We start from the raw sequence: 20,639 nt of genomic DNA, 5'->3' as shown, positions 1-20,639 counted from the left end.
ATATACAGCAAATGGACGGGACCAAAAACAGTTCGTTATATCCGTCAGTTCGTTATAAGCGTGTTCGTCATAAACGTAATTTACTGTACAGATGTTTGTAACCTCTGTGAGTTGATGAGTGATTTATGTTGACTAGTGACGAGTCCTTCCAGGTAATCTGATTTGGCACTTCTGTTCCCCTTTTGAAATGAATTATAACAGGTTTAGACAAAGAGAAATTGTCACAGGGCAGTACCAAATTATTTTCGTACGGCAAAAAAATCCCACGATCTATTCTCGTTGTCCGGGGCAACAGTAGTAATCAATGCGTCACTTCTATATCCCGAAATCCTGCATGATTCCTGATAATACTTTCTAGGCATATTTCCTGTGAAAGGAAGCCAGTTTGAGGGATGAAGGTGCAATATTAGACAGAAAAAGAAAACCCTTCCCTTTAACCAGCATTTTGGCCATTAACTGTGGAGGACATCCAGGTTTGAGTCCAACACTTTGATGACAATTAGCCTTGATCATCTGACGTGCAATTATCTATGTCTCTCAGCCTGATTACTGTCGGCATAATGACTGCTGTTAGAATTAAGTGTTTAATGGCCGTTACCTCATGCGGGTTTGGGCTTGCAGAGACCGTCCTTCCCAGGCAGTGAGGTGAGGTGAGGTGAAATGGGTCCTGACTGACTGATATAGAAGATTTAACGTGCGCTTTCCGACTGCAGCGTATTTCGCACACGGGCCTGGCCGGACCATTTAGTGTATTCCGAGAAGGGTGAAAGTGGTGTGTGCAACCCAAGAGGGAGCTTTTAGGGGTTGCTTATATTGATTTTTTGAAATTTTTAAATTTGGAATAAATGCCGAGGTGGGTGGAGGAGGGAACTAAGGGAGCCGGGTGAGGTGGGTGTTTGTATATTTATTGGATTTTGGATTGGTAGATTAATTAGTTTTTAGATGCGCTTAATTAGGTCTGTTTTGATTAGGAATACGCCTAGGGCCTTGATGTTTTCTAGTTTATTTTGAGGGTTTAGTATTTCATCTAGAGTAGGAACCTTATTTAGATTGAGGGTGGTTTGTAGTGTGGTTCGGTGTGTTTGGTAGTGGGTGCAGTGGATGAGTGCGTGTTCTGTGGTTTCGGGTTGTTTGCAGTGGGGGCAGTTGCCTGTGGTGTGTCTTTTAAGATGTTTTAGGTGGTTATTTAGGTTCGTGTGTCCTGTTTGGAGTTTTGTAATTAATGTCAATTTTTTTAGAGGGGTGTAGGATTTTAGGTTTGGCTAGTGGTTTTCTGTGCACTTTTTTGATTTGAGTTTTGACATTGATTATGCCATTTTTTGGGTTTTTTTTGTTTGTTTACACTTTTAATTTCTGATTTTGAGATGGGTAGGTTTAGGCTTATTTCTGGTATTTTGAGAGATAATTTAGCTGCTTTATCGGCGCTTTCGTGGGTCCAAGATTATTGATTATTGCACTTATATAGCGACGTGCGTGCGTAGCGTGCGGTGCGTGCGGTGCGTGCCGTTCGTGTATGTGTGTGTGTGTGTGTGCGTATGTGTGTATGTATGTATGTATGTGTGTATGAGGTGTGTGTGTGTCGTGTGTGTGTATGTATATACGTGTGTCCGTGTGTGTATGTATTGGTGTATGTGTACGTATGCACGTGTGTTCGTCTGTTTATGTGTGGGTGTATGTGAGTGTCTGTATGTTTATGTATGCGTGCATGTGTACATGTGTTTCTACATACGTGTGTGCGTGATTGTGACATGAAAGAGATGCTTGTCGAATTACATCCCATGGTATTGGTTGATGAGGCAGTGTAATCATCCATTAAGCTGATGATAAACTTTTATGGCGTACTCCCCGCGCAACTCGGCGACAACGGTTAAACATACGTGATGAATAGCTGTATAGTTGTACATTAATGCATCCACTATCCCACACTCCCTCGGGTGATAATTGTAATCACTACTCAACCACCCTTTGTTGATTCTCACCGACCTGACGTGTCTGGTGTCATCAGTCAGTAGGTGCTCATCCCCTCAGAGAAAGTGTGTCACTAGACCAGTTCTTTCTGGCCTACACGTTATATTCCATGACGCATCTTCATTAGGCCTCTTTTATCACCTCAGGATTTGGGTTAATAAATTAGGGGTAATTGTTTCAGACAAAGCACCTAGAATGCCATCCATTGACGGCATGCATACGTCTTGGTCATATAAACACACAAAGTATAAATGCATTCACAATATGTTTTATCCCTGGTATCAATACATTTAATATATGCTTTTACTTAGTAAGAATACATCTGGTGCATTTAATATCACATTACTGCTTCTTTTTATCTATACATATCCTTCGGTATTATAATTATAATTGTTGTTGTTGTTGTTGTTGTTGTTGTTGTTGTAGAAATCCCTCCAAATTAAAAAAAATTGTAAATGGCATTACGATCACACCATTTGTCTGGCGCCTGGTTTGAGATAGAATATGTGTTCAGTCAGTGCTTCAAAACGTATATTACTCTTTCCGTGTGTGGGTGAACCAACCAATTTGTTTTGGTCCCACATCACATTATTTTAACGTACAACCATCATGATTTGAATCTTGGGGCAGACTGCTTTTCAGCAACATGCATTTTTTATACCCCCACCCCAAGCAGACAAAGACACACAGACACACACAGACAGACAGACACACACACTTACACACACACACACACACACGCTTGGACGGACGTACGCACACACGACCATGTGTGTAACATGGCTAAACTAAGTAAAATTTGGCTTGTATATATTAATTCATCCGTGATAGAGCATTGATAGTTAGCTATCTGGCACATTCTATCGGTGCTGTTCATATGTATATAAAATGTATATTCGTTTATCTAGAAATTGATAATCATAATCCGGGCAATTTCACAGTGGCCCTGTATCGTCTGGATTAACGGGGTCTCACTTTACCGTTACATAACGAGCGGCCTGGCGAGCACCTGCAACATTTCTTTACACACATGCCCTCATAAACCACATCGATGGCTATTGTTTATACCACTGTCGTAACCCCAGAAACTGATAATTTATCCTCAATAATCGATCAGCAGATATCGATCTGTAGCCTACTGCTGGGCGTCTTTGAGAGGGATTTGGCCTATGTAATACTAGTATGGTAAATGGTGGGGGCCGCTAGTCAGGTCAGTGAGCAGCTCTGACAAGCAGGGTAACTTTAGCCTTTGTGCTGCCTCCTGGCTTGTACCTGTCACGAACTGTCTTGAATATATCTTAGTAGCAAACTTTATCACACACTTTGATTGATTTATCCAAGTGACATATTTACACTTCATCGAAGACCTAGATTCTTGGGGTTGGCATACACAGGCTGAATATCCTCCCATGGACGACGCACTGCGAGAAAAACTTGCTCGCTTGAAGTTTCGTTTGAGATGAAACTGACTTAGTCACACCTAGTTAGTTGTAAGGAATGGAATAACCGCCAAGGAATGTCTTGGTGTAAAGCTCCAAGACATCTTGAAGAAACAAACCCCCACTCAGACCTTGATAATCTCACTTCGACCCGACCCGTTCTCTAGGGGCAAGGGATATCGCTACAGTTTGTTGTTGGCAAGTGGCAAGTGGCAATATAAGACTATATAGTTGGATAGACGTTACGCAACGAACGCTTAGGGGATGTGTGTGTGTGTGTGTGTGTGTGTGTGTGTGTGTGTGTGTGTGTGTGTTCCTTACGATTATAAACAGCAGAGCGAGTGAGTGTAACAGAACAGTGAGTGAGTGAGTTTGGTTTTACGCCGCTTTTAGCAATATTCCAGCAATATCAAATGGGCTTCACACAGTGTACCTATGTCGGGAATCGAACCCAGATCTTCGGCGTGGCGAGCGAACACTTTAACCACTAGGCTACCCGACTGCCCCTTAACAGAACAGTATTTCAGTAATAACACTGCAGAATGAAACCCGATACATGTTCAGACATTTACAATTTTGAGGATACCAACAAGCACAGGGCCCACATGCACGAAGCGATCTTAGCGATAAGACTAGTGTAAGCCTATGTTAAAGTATGAGAGTTACGATCATCTTAGCGCTATGATCACTTTGTGTAAGTGGGTCCAGGTATGGCGTTGAAGATCCATGGATCATATTTAGCGCGCATCTGGGATTCGAACCTACGGCCAAAGAGTCCTATATAGAAACGCCTAAGGGACGTAACCTAATCTGTGCCCGCTATGAAAAGCAACAAACATATTTACTCTCTGTTTGTATACGTTAACCCGACCCCCTAACTCCTGACCCAGATTCTGCGAACTGCCCTTCAGCAAGACTCGTATTGTTCCTTTTTATGTAGCCAATAACTAATAAATAAATATATAAATAAACATTGATTAAATAACCTTTCGTTGGCAGGGGACATGGCACGCTGGCACAATGTTACCCCACGCAGTGCATATAAAACATAGCGTGCAGTCTCTGAATAGAGGGCGTGTGCAGATTGCATCAAAGAATTCTGGGAATCTATGTCGGTGTTAAACATTACGGAATGTCAGACTTAGAGACTATTTCCTGAATTATTCCTGTGCTTGTACAATACTGCAATAAATCATTGCTGAGAGGAATTAATAGTATAGCGAATTATATAGGAATTTATAGCTGACAGTATCAGTGAATAGTTATATAGTTTTAATTTTGTTGGCGATATTACAGAATTGTATTGAAGCAATCGGAGTTCGATGACACATGGAGCTCTCCCTTGTATCGCCAATATAATAAGTAACGACAATCGGCAGTCGCCGTCAGCACTCAAGCCCGTTTCTGTTCGCTCTGATGTCAGTTAATTTCGAGTGATAATCGTTTAAGTTAGTGGATTACGAACGGATAAACTGACTGATCCCAGCGAATGATGATTTCCACTGCACATCCTGCCGGAGTATGTTATATGGGCAGGATTCAGTCACTGTACATCCTGTCAGAGTATGTTATATAGGCAGGATTCAGTCACTGTACATCCTGTCAGAGTATGTTATATAGGCAGGACTCAGTCACTGCACATCCTGTCAGAGTATGTTATATAGGCAGGACTCAGTCACTGTACATCCTGTCAGAGTATGTTATATAGGCAGGACTCAGTCACTGTACATCCTGTCAGAGTATGTTATATAGACAGGACACAGTCACTGTACATCCTGTCAGAGTATGTTATATAGGCAGGACTCAGTCACTGTACATCCTGTCAGAGTATGTTATATACACGGGACACAGTCACTGTACATCCTGTCAGAGTATGTTATATAGGCAGGACTCAGTCACTGTACATCCTGTCAGAGTATATTATATAGGCAGGACTCAGTCACTGTACATCCTGTCAGAGTATGTTATATAGACAGGACTCAGTCACTGTACATCCTGTCAGAGTATATTATATAGGCAGGACTCAGTCACTGCACATCCTGTCAGAGTATGTTATATAGACAGGACTCAGTCACTGTACATCCTGTCAGAGTATGTTATATACACGGGACTCAGTCACTGTACATCCTGTCAGAGTATGTTATATAGGCAGGACTCAGTCACTGTACATCCTGTCAGAGTATGTTATATAGGCAGGACTCAGTCACTGTACATCCTGTCAGAGTATGTTATATACACGGGACACAGTCACTGTACATCCTGTCAGAGTATGTTATATAGGCAGGACTCAGTCACTGTACATCCTGTCAGAGTATGTTATATAGGCAGGACTCAGTCACTGTACATCCTGTCAGAGTATGTTATATAGGCAGGACTCAGTCACTGTACATCCTGTCAGAGTATGTTATATAGGCAGGACTCAGTCACTGCACATCCTGTCAGAGTATGTTATATAGGCAGGACTCAGTCACTGTACATCCTGTCAGAGTATGTTATATAGGTAGGACTCAGTCACTGCACATCCTGTCAGAGTATGTTATATAGGCAGGACTCAGTCACTGTACATCCTGCCAGAGTATGTTATATACACGGGACTCAGTCACTGTACATCCTGTCAGAGTATGTTATATAGGCAGGACTCAGTCACTGTACATCCTGTCAGAGTATGTTATATAGGCAGGACTCAGTCACTGTACATCCTGTCAGAGTATGTTATATAGGCAGGACTCAGTCACTGTACATCCTGCCAGAGTATGTTATATACACGGGACTCAGTCACTGTACATCCTGTCAGAGTATGTTATATAGGCAGGACTCAGTCACTGTACATCCTGTCAGAGTATGTTATATAGGCAGGACTCAGTCACTGTACATCCTGTCAGAGTATGTTATATAGGCAGGACTCAGTCACTGTACATCCTGTCAGAGTATGTTATATACACGGGACACAGTCACTGTACATCCTGTCAGAGTATGTTATATAGGCAGGACACAGTCACTGCACATCCTGTCAGAGTATGTTATATAGGCAGGACACAGTCACTGTACATCCTGTCAGAGTATGTTATATACACGGGACACAGTCACTGTACATCCTGTCAGAGTATGTTATATAGGCCGGACTCAGTCACTGCACATCCTGTCACAGTATGTTATATAGGCAGGACTCAGTCACTGCACATCCTGTCACAGTATGTTATATAGGCAGGACTCAGTCACTGCACATCCTGTCACAGTATGTTATATAGACAGGACTCAGTCACTGCACATCCTGTCACAGTATGTTATATAGGCAGGACTCAGTCACTGCACATCCTGTCACAGTATGTTATCTAGACAGGATTCAGTCACTGCACATCCTGCCAGAGTACGTTATATAGACAGGACTCAGTCACAGCACATCCTGTCAGAGTATGTCATTTAGGCAGGACTCGGTAACTGCACATCCTGTCACAGTATGTTATCTAGGCAGGATTTATATAGCAGGAATGAGTCATTGCACATACCACCAGAGTCAATGCTGGGATCAGCCCAAGGGACGGTCTGTTGCTTGTGATCTTCTACTCGCCCTGTTGATCCAGTAATGTTTATTTAACACATAAGTGAGTACGAGGTCACAGTTGACTACGTCCTATAAATGGGCGTCCAGGTCAGCCCCGACTCCCGTGTGCGACATACTCTTCCAGTCGGAAAGCGCACGTTAAATCTCCAATATAAGTAAGTAAGTAAGTAGCCCCGAAGGATTACTATTATACCATTTCCTAGATTGGACCCGGTAATTTGTTTTTTAGATGATTACTTTGGGGAGACATTAGCACTGGTCATGTGAAACGAGGTGTTCTGTCGACACTGATTACCAAATAATTATTATAGACCATTTATATTGAGCATATTTCCACACCAGACAGGGGCATGCCAAAAGCGCTATTATAATCCCGGTCACTGGCCATGGATCAGTGAGCACTCATCAATCATTTTCAGCTCCCTGGGGAGTATCAGCTTAAGCTGCCTATTAGGCGCTTAGAAGGTTGACAACCAGATTGATAGCTCATCCTACCGGGTACCCATTCACTGCTGGGTGAACAGAAGCACATTTCGAACAAAGTCACTTGCCCAAGGAGATAGCAAATGTTCTACATGTGCTTCAGTGTGGGGCAGGACCGAAGCCCTAGAAACTCTCAGGAGCCAAGCTGCCAAAATGCGGTCGCCCATCTAAGGACTCTCCGCGACCGACGTTGCTAAACTTCACCTGATTTGCGACCTTTGCGTTGTGCACAGGACCACGTGCCACCATGGTAACCCTTGGATACAAATGTAACAATTCTGCCATTGCCCAGTGAAGGTGTGCACCGGTGGCCTGTCGTCTTAGGCGCCACAATCAGCTTCGCAGGGTCGCGTCCCTTGGGCACACCAGAAACCTTGGGTTCGAATCCCGGTTCAGCCCGATTATGTTTTTTGCAATGGGCAAGAGTGAGTATGGTTTTACGCCGCTTTTAGCAATATTCCAGCAATATCACGGCGTGCGAACGCTTTAACCACTAGGCTACTCTTGCAATAGCGGATACAGCATTTTTAAAAGGGAAGGGTGCAAAATATCAAAATCCTCCCTCGGTCAGTTTTACTGCCTGCAACATTTGGTTTTCAAAAGGGGGGTCCGTCGACTTGAAATATTATTCATTCCCTCACTTTTCACCGTTTTATGTTCGACTTGTTCCCCGATTAGTTACATCACCATCTGTGTGGAGGGGCACGGGTGGCCCACTCGTCTAAGGCGCCGCGATTCGCTGTGCAGAGTTGCGTCCCTTAGGCACGCCAGAAACCTGTGATTGTGGGTTCGAATCCCGGTTCGCCCCGATTAAGTTTCTAGGTTTGTCAGCACCATACCCGTGCTCGTGGGTTTCACCGAAGTGGTAAGCGTCTGAGACCTGCGTCACTTCGGGCTTCCCTCCAACATTAAGCTGACACGCCGTGATATGACTAAAATACTGTTAAAAGCTGCGTTAAACCCAGCTCACTCACTCTGTGTGCAAATCACCACTCAGAATTTTCAAGAACATCTTAACCCTAAAGCAAATCACACCCAAATCAATCCAAATTTCCTAAGAGGTCAAAGGGACCGACTGTAATTCATCCACTTTTTAGGTTACGTCATCATGTACTGACGTTCTTTTTGTTGTTCAAATTACGTCCCCCTTGATCTATATATCATTGGTAACATCGTTTTTTCATGACTGTCAAGGAAGATGGCCCAAGTCTCACGTCGAGGGGAATGTCCGAGTAACTGTCCATTCCTTAACAATAATGGCGCAGATGCCCCGCAATTGGGAGGCCCATTATTTCATGGAATGCAGAGTTACGAGGCTTTTCCCCTACTAAAAACACATTCCTAATTGTACACTGTGACAAAACATACTCATGTGGAAAATATTGGAAAATATACCAGAACTCTTTGTAGACCGTATGTATACTGCGCTGAGTCGCCCTTGCGTGATGCTCGAGTGAGTGAGTGAGTGAGTATGGTTTTACGCCGCTTATGGCAATATTCCAGCAATATCACGGCGGGGGACACCAGAAATGGGCTTCACACATTGTACCCATGTCGGGAATCGAACCCGGGTCTTCGGCCTGACGAGCGAACGCTTTAACCACTAGGCTACCCGACCGCCCCGCGTGATGCACGAGGGACACGGCTCTTTGTAATTTCATGGGGCCCTAAACTTGTATTGTATAAATCACTTGCACGTTGAACATACATACATACAGGCGGGGAATATATGAAATATAGAGCCCTGAACAAGGATATATATATGTTTACCTGCAGTTTTCTTGTCAAAGGTTTATCTAATTGCTTTAAATATGAACATTGTTATGGGTGACCAGCTGTAACAACATCATATTCATATTCATTTAGCCTTTAGGACCATTCAACTATTTGAAAATAGTTGATAGTTTATTTCACCCCGTAATGTCTTGAGTCGCCGTAGCCGTGGTCGACAGTTTTACGTTCTCAAATCAAAGCATGCTGGCTTGAACCCCGCTGGCGACGCATGTTTTCGACAAAATTCAAAACCATTTCCTTGTCAATATATATATATATAGTTATATATATATATACAGTTCCGTCTGTTTGAAGTGTAAATTAATTGAAATGTTGTTGCAAGATAATGTATGGTTGACAAAGAAACTCTCCATTCCAGAAAAATAATGGAGCGTTTAAACAACAGAATGATGTGTGTTTAAACAACAGAATGACTTGTGTTTCAATTTAGTTTCAATAGCTACTAGATATAGAACGTAGTCTTTTCACAAAATGTTACGGAGGCTGTCATTTTTAGTTTTTCAACATGAAAACTGAAGTTTCACGTGTTTTCCTCACGCGGTGTCAGTGTGGTTTACAAGTGCACGTGATCTAGAAGTCTGACGTAGTCAACTCACCATAAGTACCACAGAGCGTACCAGCAGTTCTCGCCACCGTCCTCGGTGTCGGAACACTGTCCATCACACTGCAATACAGAAGAAAACACTCATTGGACAAACACATCGTAAATAACATTCATTTATAAGCTACACGTGAAGATCCGGGTTAGAATTGATCTTCAACAACCTATGCTTGTCGTAAGAGGCGACAAATGGGATCGGGTGATCAGGCTCGCTGACTTGGTTGATGCATGTCATCGTATCCAAATTGCGTGGACCGATGCTCATGATGTCAATCACTGGATTGTCTGGTCAAGACTCGATTTATTACAGATATAAGTGCTCTATATGGCTGGAATATTGTTGAGTGCGACGTTAAACAACAAACAAACAATTATTAATGGTCAAATGTCAGTCAAGATGTGCAGGTGAAGTGGTGCCTGATCCATATAGAAAGAATACTTTTAATGCCATGTTTTGGAATATTTTGTTACGCGGACAAACGACACAAATGCACCGTGGCGATATTTTCGTATTTTTTTTCGGATTGAACGTATCCATTTCGTTTCTCTTTCGTAATTTAATTATTATATAATTCATCTTCATATAATATGTATATTCTACCGCATTACGACTAACTTATGACATTTTAACATTTCTAAGCTTATCGATCTAAAATAACACGAACAGGTTGCACGCCAAGTTTTGTGGTGTTTCGGATAGAACACCAAGCCACTATGGTGATTCAATTTGCACGCTAGGTTTATATGACAATTCAGGTTGCACTCGGAGTTTATATGGTCTATTTATGTTGCAAACCAAATCTATTGGGGAGATTCAGATCATCCGTCCAGTGCATATATTCATAGTAATGCAGGCCAATCCAATATTCTAGTTGCACACCAGGACACACGGGAGGATTTGAGTTGCACACCGAGTCCATATAAATTATTCAAATTGCAAACCATGTGCAAACACCGAGTCAATATAGGAATTAGGTTGCGCACCGAGTCTATATGTCCATGTAGGTTGCACACCGAGTCTATATAGGAATGCAGGTTCCACACAGTCTATATAGGAATGTAGGTTGCACACCGAGTCTATATAGGAATGCAGGATCCACACAGTATATATAGGAATGTTGGTTGAACACCGTGTCTACATAGGAATGCAGGTTGCACACCTAGTCTATATAGGAATGCAGGATCCACACAGTCTATATAGGAATGTAGGTTGCACACCGAGTCTATATAGGAATGCAGGATCCACACAGTCTATATAGGAATGTTGGTTGCACACCGAGTCTATATAGGAATGCAGGATCCACACAGTATATATAGGAATGTAGGTTCCACACAGTATATATAGGCATGTAGGTTGCACACCGAATCTATATAGGAATGCAGGATCCACACAGTATATATAGGCATGTAGGTTGCACACCGAATCTATATAGGAATGCAGGATCCACACAGTATATATAGGAATGTAGGTTGCACACCGAATCTATATAGGAATGTTGGTTAAACACCGTGTCTACATAGGAATGTCCTTTGTTTAAATCAGCTAGAAACGAATTGATGCACTCACTGTTGTTAATTATGAAAGATACCTGTGATGTAAATATTGACCTGATGCTAGTTGGAAATGCAATTTTACCTAATCATGTAAACGAAAACATGTACATACATATATAAAGAAAACAAAAAAGGTTTGAGTGAGCAGTGTGAATGTATATACGTTTCTTTATCTATTTTCTTTCCTTTCTGTCATTTGATTTATTAACTGTAAATAAGCATACATGTAAATCTATGGGAGAGGGCGTTCTAAGTTGTGATAACTTGTGCCCAATCCTTTTCATGAGAATAAAATATGTTTAAACTAAACTAATAGGAATGTAGGCTGCACACCGAGTCTATATAGGAAAGTTGATTTGGCACGGAGCACGCCAACCCCATATCGGGCTATTCTAGTTGTACACCATTTCTATGGGGTATTAAGTTGCACACGGAATCTATATATCAATTTAGGTTACACGTCAAGTCGATGTGATGATTCAGGTTGCAAACCGGGTCTAAGGAGGTAATTCATTTTGCACCTTTTGACAACACCAGCACGTCTAGTAATAACTGATACAACAATTCGCTTCCGATCGTTCCTTTTTCCACAACACTAATCTGGATACATTTTTGTAAGACCGTATGTTTGATGAAGCGAGGAAGATCATGTATACTGCGACCACTGGACATGAGAGATGGGTTCACCTGTATAGTTATATAATCATGGCGTGTCAGTTTCAGAAACGGAATGACGTTTCCGAAGGCTGAATAGACACCATATAATCAATAGGGTGTGTCGTTACAGACATTCGTCCGACTTTTGTTTGAACACTGTATCGTAACCATCATCTCGCATTTCTATGTGAAATTGGACTTGGCTGTTTTGTGATAGACAATGAGATGGCACTATTCCCTGACTGCTCTCGAAGTGAGGGAGTGAGTTTGATTTTACGCCGCTTTTAGCGATATTCCAACAACATCACGGCGGGGGACACCAGAAATTGGCTTCACACATTGTACCCATGTCGGGAATCGAACCCGGGTCTTCGGCGTGACGAGCGAACGCTTTAACCACTAGGCTACCCGACACTGCACTCTAAGAATACTGACGGCAAATATATCTCAGGCAAACACAGAAACAGGTTTGTTTCAGGTATAATAGCCCTTATAAGGGCACGGGTGGCCCAGTCGCACAAGGCGACGCAATTCTCACAGAGTTGCATCCCTTTAGCGTGCCAGAAACATATAATCTAGGTTCGAATATTTGTTGGTTTGTCTGCACCAAGCTCGTGGGTTTCACCAAACTGGTTAACGTCTGAGACCTGCATCAGCTGGGGATTTACTGACACAGTAAACTGACACGGCGTGATATAACTTGAATATTGCTCAAAGAGACGTTAGACCCAACTCACTCACCCAACACACATGGTCGGTAAAAGGTATATAAATCTTTTGTTTGGACATTTTAGCTTTGCTGAATCGTTCCTTACGGCTGATTACATTTGTGATAAAGGGTTCGGGGTCGAGGTGGTTTGTTGGTGTGGGTCTTGCATCGAGAGCCTCACATACATCGATGTACAATAGGTCAATAGACCTTCCTACACGCGAAGATCCGGAGTAGAATAGGTCTTCAGCAACCTATGCTTGCCGTAAAGGCGACTATGCTTGTCGTAAGAGGCGACGAACGGGGTCGGATGCTCAGGCTCGCTGACTTGGTTGATACATGTCATCGATCCCAATGGCGTGGATCGATGCTCATGATGTCAATCACTGGATTGTCTGGTCCAGAATCGATTATTTACAGACCTCCGTCACATAGGTGGAACATTGGTGAGTGCGGCGTTAAACAGCAAACAAACAACAATAGGCCTTCACGCACCGACAATCCTATTGTTGCTACAAACATAATCAGATAACAAAGTCAACCAAACTAGTGTACGACCTTGGGTATATGTGGGGCTATATATCAACGCTTTGTTGCTGGCGCGAATATCCATGCCATGCTGTGGTTTAATGTAAGCCTGTGTCAATACAGTACCAACAAGCACAAGGCGAAACTTTTGGTCGTGTGTTCGAATCCCGGTTCGTCCCGATAATGTTTTCTAGGTTTGTCAGCATCCGTACTCGTGGGTTTCACCAAAGTGGTAAAAGTCTGAGACTTGCATTAATCGCGCTTTCCTCCCACATCAAGCTGACACGTCGTGATATTACTGAAATAACTGGAAATTGGCGTTAAACCCAACTCACTTACTCACTGGCTAACGCCGCTCTTAAAGTATTTCAGGAATACGACGGTGTGTCAGTTGAATGGAAAGGAAAAGCCCAACACACCATTTCTTTTTTACCCACGAGCACGCATTTGGAGCTGGCAGGATCATATTCAAGACGGTTCTTTGATTCGAGTGGGTGAGTGAGTTGGGTTTAACGCCGCTTTTAACAGTATTCCAGTTATATCACGTCGTGTCAGCTTAATGTGGGAGGAAAGCCCGGAGTGATGCAGGTCTCAGACGTTTACTTCTTCGGTGAAACCCACGAGCACGGGTATGGTGCTGACAAACCTAGAAACATAATCGGGGCGAACCGGGATTCGAACCCACAATCATAGGTTTCTGGCGTGCCCAAGGGACGCAACTCTGCACATCGAATCGCGGCGACTGGGCCACCCGTGCCCCCTCTTGGATTCGAACTAACGACCATCGGCACAGCAAACCTACGCACTAGGTATCATTGTATCTCCTTTGACCATTGATGACGCTTTTCTTGAAGTAATGAGTCATGTTCTTTATGTTTGCCAGAAGTCACGTTCCGCACAATCAACACACGGACAAAAGGTTGATGCTGACAAGCATGGGGTTATAATCAGGACGGATCTTGGATTCGAACCCACAATCATGGTGCCGGGGGTGGCTGAGATGTTAATGTGATGTCAAAACCTTCTAACGCCTTAAAGTTTGGGTTGTGTACTTTTGTGGAGCTGAGAATATAATTAGAGTCCACCCTAATCAAGGGGTTATAAGTATGTAGATAAAAGCGACAAAATCCTTCCATTATCATAAGAAATATCTGCAAGAAGCAGAGTCCATTGTACGATTCCGACTGTATCATGAGCACGTGTTTGTGAATCACTATCAAATAGTGATGATACCAGGTGTTCGCGAAAAAGTGAGGGTATCCTGCACCATCGGTGACACCCGTCACAAACACATGCAAAGGCAAATCAACTGTTCACAAAAAACACGTATCGTATGTTGCAAAACAAACGAAGGAATTGCATCGGACATCATTTTTGACACTGGTGCGTCAAATTTTGAAATGTCCTTCACATGTTTACCAAAAAGCGTTTAAAAAGCTATTAATATTTGTATTATTTATTATCATAACAGAATGGAACTACATCTGTAAACGTTTAAATAAATTAGATTGCAATTTCCACCGGTAGATTTGCTTGAGCTGGCATCGCGTGACGTTCACTCGCCATAGAAATAATGCATGGGAGTAACGGAGTTTATTCAGCAAATTGTGTCATAATCGATTCTTCAATGTGAAATCCGAGGCATTAATCAACGGTCTACCCCTGCCAAGCGTTAATCAACTGGTCCCTGTTATGCCAGGTAAAGCCATGATTTGTAACAATGGCGTTACTTGCATTATACAGATGTATATATAGCAGAAGCGGTTGTGGAATAGGATTGCTTCATCCGGGGGTGCAGAAAGGGGGGGGGGGGGGGGGGGGGGGGGGGTAGGTGGGAATGGTAGTGTGAAGGAAGAGGGGTGTGGGTGGGGAGTGCACCATCATTTTTTCAAAGCAAACTAATAATCATGTTATCGCCTAATAAACATAACATCTTATCCAAAAGGTTGTGCACCCAACCCCTTGCAACATGTGCCTATGAACACAAGAGAGGATACATATTGTATTATAAAAATTGTGAGGTGCACTTAACGTAAAATATGTCGATGGTTGGAAAAATATTATATAGTCTGGTAGTTGTGATACTTTGATGAACACACACACAGACATGCACACACGCAAGCATGCACACACGCACGCACGCACGCACGCACGCACGCACGCACGCACACACTAGATCCGAGTATGAAGTATGGGATACGCCACTTCCCATATCGATCATATTTGGTCTGGTTGGTTTTTATTACCGATATATTCTTTACAGTTCTGATTTTAATGGGCGGCTGTTCTGCAGACCAAGAAAAAAACCTTCTATAGTAACCAGCAATACTTTACCTAATAACAAGCAAACCCTTCTCTAATAAGCAGCCAGTATTACCCCACAGACTAGAAGGTAACCTGTAACCAAGACTTTCAACAGGGAAAAGGGCATAAATTAACATGTCGTCTTACTGGTAAAATATCAGATACTACATAGGATCTATCGTTTGTTTTGTTTGTTTGTTTGTTTGTTGTTTAACGCCGCACTCAGCAATATTCCAGCTATATGACGGCGGTCTGTAAAAAAATCGAGTCTGGACCAGACAATCCAGTGATTGACATCATGATCATCGATCTACGCAATTGGGATCGAAGACATGTATTAACCAAGTCAGCGAGACTGACCACTCGATCCCGTTAGTCGCCTTTTACGACAAGCATAGTCGCCTTTTACGGCAAGCATGGGTTGCTGAAGATCTATTCTACCCCGGATCTTCACGGGTCTCATAGGATCTATCGGACGCCTTGATGTTGATGTGAGGGGCTAGTGTCCAAGTGAAGTCCATAACTCTGCTAGAATCCGTTAATTTATATGTTTAATCCAATAACCATGCTTGTTTTGTTTCTTGTTTACGCCGCAGTCACCAACATTCCAGCAATATTCTTGGAATATTCCAGCCGCATGTATATAATCGAGTCTGGAGCAGACGAACCAGTGATTGATATTATGAGCATCATCCTTCTCCATCGGGGTTAAGGGGCACACAAGCAAGAAGCATGATCACCCGATCCCCTTAGTGGCTGAATCATAAATACTGACAGCCATTAGATACGCAACTACCATCGCGAAGCACGATGGTATTACGCTACTTTTGCATAGTTATATCCGGTCACGTGACATCATAGTCTCGTGTTAATAACAAAACGGCTCCGAAAAACTTTGCAAATACTGTCGCAGCCGTGTACAAGACAATATTCCCATTATTTCGCATAAATCTACTTAATGTTTTGATGTCATGTTTAGGTCTTAATCAATTTAGGGTTGCGTGCGTGCCTGTCTGAAATCTAAACAAGTTTCAACGTGTTAAAATTCTGAACATGTTTTGATTGTGGCGATGTTGTGTTTAGGTGGTTTTTAAGCTGTGAGGTTATAGCTCATTTCAGGTGTTAAGACCTAAATACATTCAGATATAACCACGGACCTAGTAGGCCCGTGATATACGCCAAATGTATTCCGTTTAGGATTTAAACACATTCCCAATCATGTTTCGATCTAAACATGTCTTGTCTGTGTTTACATCCTAAACATATTATTTACAGTGTACTAAAAACCAAATCATCAGATTAATTAGGGTTTATTATTAGAATCATAACGTTCATCGTAGAACACATACTGATAAATTCTAAATCGTTTCAAATGTAATTGTCGCATACAAACTGAACACAAAACCGAATTAATTTAAAACCTAAACATGGTTAGATTTGAAACACGTGTTGGCCTCTAAACTCGTTAAAATAATGGGACAAGGAACGTGCTTAGGTGTGTTATTAGGATCTAAACATATTTTACAGTGTAGTATTTTTCCGTGAATTAGATATAATTGTATCTGTGATAAGGATATGAATTTATGATGTTTCCTGTTTCAAAAAAATGTGACCAACTCTTTCGTAAAATGAACCATCATTATTGGAGTGCCTTGAAACCAGAGATCGGTTTCGCGGCACCCCATATCATGCATGTTGCCGAAGGTTAGAACGAGGAGACGTAATACTAACGACAGTTTTGCTGCGTCATGCGCTGGGAAAAATAGTTCCTCCTAAATATCGATTTTAAGTAACGTTCATGTTACAATGTCGATAAATATTTAGTTTTGTAAGATGTGCGTGATGTTATACTTAATGGATGTACGGAAATATTTATCTCCTAAATATTAAGCATATAAACGTCATCATTATGTGTGTTAGTGTTACTAACTAGGGCCGAGTTAACGTCTTGGAAAAATAAGATCCGATGATTAGAAGGGATTCAGTCTAACTGCCGGCCTACGTGGATATTGTTAGCCGAAACATGTTATTTCTACTAATACTACAGAACACAAGATGCACAATTAGCTATATCTGTCCCCGAAGGTCACCTGGGACACACTGTCCTCGTTATATCAGCAGTCACTGGACGTGGCGTCCTTCAAGCCTCGTCAATCACTGAGATATATATGTATATGCAGTATTAATGAGTTATTTTCTTCTTCCTGTGTGGCTAGTCTTGCGGACCGTTTGCTTAATTAAATATCAACCTCACTCGAAGGTATTGTAGAATAGGGCTTCAGCAACCCATTCTTGCCGTAAAAGGCGACTTTGCTTGTCGTTTGCTTAATTAAATATCAACCTCACTCAAAGGTATTGTAGAATAGATCTTCAGCAACCCATTCTTGCCGTAAAAGGCGACTTTGCTTGTCGTACGAGGCGACTAACGGGATCGGGTGGTCAGGCTCGCTGACTTCGTTGATGCATGTTATCATATCCCAATGTCGTGGATTGATGCCCAGGATGTCAATCGCTGAATTGTCTGGTCCAGACTCGATTATGTACAGACCGCCGTCGTATAGCTGGAATATTGCTGAGTGCGGCGTTAAACAACAAACAAACAAACATAGGTAATTTCAAAACGGATAGATATTCATCAACATTATGGTTATCTGGTAGAATCAATCCTCCAAAGGTAACACTTATAAATTTATTGAAAGTAATTTATCTCTTGGACGTTGTATTTTATTGCTGAAAATCACTCAATGGCGAACACAATAAAGGTGGAATGTTAAGAAAGCTCTAAAAAAATTGCGCTCTACCACTGAGTTAATCTAAATCCCACTCAACCCATTGATATACAAGTCGTTATTTTACTTATAGCTCCTACCTCATGGAAACAATAGTTTATATATGTGTGCATATTATACAGACTCATCTTTGCGACCCGTGAAGATCCCGGATAGAATAGATCTTCAGCAACCCATTCTTGTCGTAAAAGGCGACTATGCTTGTCGCAAGAGGCGACTTATGGGATCGGGTGGTCAGGCTCGCTGACTTGGTTGATTCATGTCATTGTATCCCAATTGCGTGGATCGATGCTCATGATGTCAATCACTGGATTGTCTGGTCCAGACTCGATTATTTACACACCGCTGTCACATAGCTGGAACATTGCTGAGTGCGGCGTTAAACAACAAACAAACAAAAAACTCATAAATGCATGGATATTATGTACATATTTGTGACAGCTATGTATCTCTTATACCGCTGACAGCAGTCAGATGTGTTATACAGATCAGTAGTCAATCAAATTACATTAACCGTTTCGTTTGCTAATTAACTGTAAAACATGTACTAAGAATGTAAACACACACGAGACGTGTAGATCTAAACATGATTAAGAATGTGTGTAAATCCTAAACGGAATACACATTTGATATGCTCTATCTAAACACATTTGGGGTCTAAACACATGGAATGAGCTTTCTTCTCACAGCCTAAACAACAAAGTAACACAACATTCCCATAATCTAAATCTGTTTGGAATTTAGACCCTGGACACGTTTAGCTGTTTAACACAATCCTAAGCATGTTTAGACTCTTAACGCGTCAAAAGTTTTTGGGGAAAAAAACCGCTTAGGTTGTGTTTCGGATCTAAACACATTTTTAGCAGTGTAGGGAGAGTCATGCCTCTGTTAAATACGTAAATGTTTCTCTGCTGAAACCTTTGTTTTCAATTTGTTTTTTAATACCGTACTTAGCAATATTCCAGCAGTACCACGACGTCCTGTAAATCCTCAAATCAGTACCAGACAACCCGACCCATTTAGTCAGCTCTTACCCCATGTTGTGGTTGGTGGAGGCCTAATTTAACTCATACTACTCGGGACCATGTGCCTATAAGACACTTCTAATCTTAAATTAGTTATATTAAATCTTACATGCTTACACTTTATTAAGTGATAAATAACAGAGTAAAAATAAATACTGCTTCAAATAATATTTGTAAAACAATTACAGCCGCGTATCTTTGTATTTGATAAATATCAACTGACCTAGAATTCAGAATTTCCAATTTAAATCATAGAAATGCACCACTGCAGATTTTATTTTCAGACAATAATATTTACCAATGGTGTCACTGAGGATTATCAAATAATAGAAATATCGATTTAAGGGTGAACCCGTGCAATCAAATCAGGTGAGGGGCAGCTGGTTTCAATATCGATGACTTCTTATATTAACGCCGATATCCACTCTCATCAGCACCCAGGTACCGTCATGTTCTGCGTACTGTCATGCTCCATTTGTAAAAATTGATTTGTGAAAAGTCATTGGTGTCCATTGCAATCGCCTTAAAATCAGACCTTAGTTCTCGCTACCGCTAAACAAAGATCTGAGGACATCCCATTAGGGTCACGTCAGAACGACCTTTCATCCGACCAATCAGTGCGTCGCTTACCAGATTATGAAAGTGACAGTCGGAATGTGATTTCTAATAATACTATCTCGAAAACTTTGACACGGGGTATTCCGAACGATAGTTGCGGGTTTATCGACTGATTCCTTACTATCTAGACCATCTATTATCCATTCCAGAATGTTTTTTGTTCAGATTTCAAATTTTTAAACGGAATTTGTCAAAATATGTTTCGAAGCGAAGTCGCCAATTTGAAATTAGTGCCGTAAAGCACGAGAAAGCTGCTTTCTGGTCGGTCAAAGTTCGCGCAAGGTCGGTCTGAGGTGACCCGTAATGGGATGTCCTCAGATCTTTGTTCAGCGGTAGCGAGAACTAAGATCTGATTTTAATGAGATTGGCGTTCATTGTTAGTTTATTCAAACTGTGTTTTTGTCTTTTGGTTTACATTATTTACTTTTATATGACTTCAAGTGTATTTTTATGAATATATATTTGAATGCCAGTTTTTACACATCGCACAAAACCCGGTAAAACTATCCAAAGAAATGTTTTGGGTTATTTATAAAAAAAAATAACAATCCTTTAATCCTTATCATTATTTTGTCAAAACAAATCATTTACAACTTTAGAAAACATAA

At 41.7% G+C, this 20,639-nt stretch overlaps 1 protein-coding gene across 1 annotated transcript in view; it reads right to left on the bottom strand.

Moving 5' to 3' along the window:
- LOC139464423 (uncharacterized) overlaps positions 1-20,639 on the bottom strand; it is a 60,985-nt gene that overhangs the window by 8,054 nt on the left and 32,292 nt on the right. The window contains exon 2 of the mRNA XM_071245956.1: positions 9,843-9,910. Coding sequence (XP_071102057.1) covers positions 9,843-9,910 — 68 coding nt within the window. The remainder of the gene's footprint in view (positions 1-9,842; positions 9,911-20,639) is intronic.

This window comes from Haliotis cracherodii, unplaced genomic scaffold (genome assembly GCF_022045235.1).
Source record: "Haliotis cracherodii isolate W230 unplaced genomic scaffold, xgHalCrac1.p SCAF_17, whole genome shotgun sequence".
NCBI classification, from domain to species: Eukaryota; Metazoa; Mollusca; class Gastropoda; order Lepetellida; family Haliotidae; genus Haliotis; species Haliotis cracherodii.
Note: the sequence above shows the minus strand (reverse complement) of the source record. Positions and strands in the feature narration are given on the sequence as shown.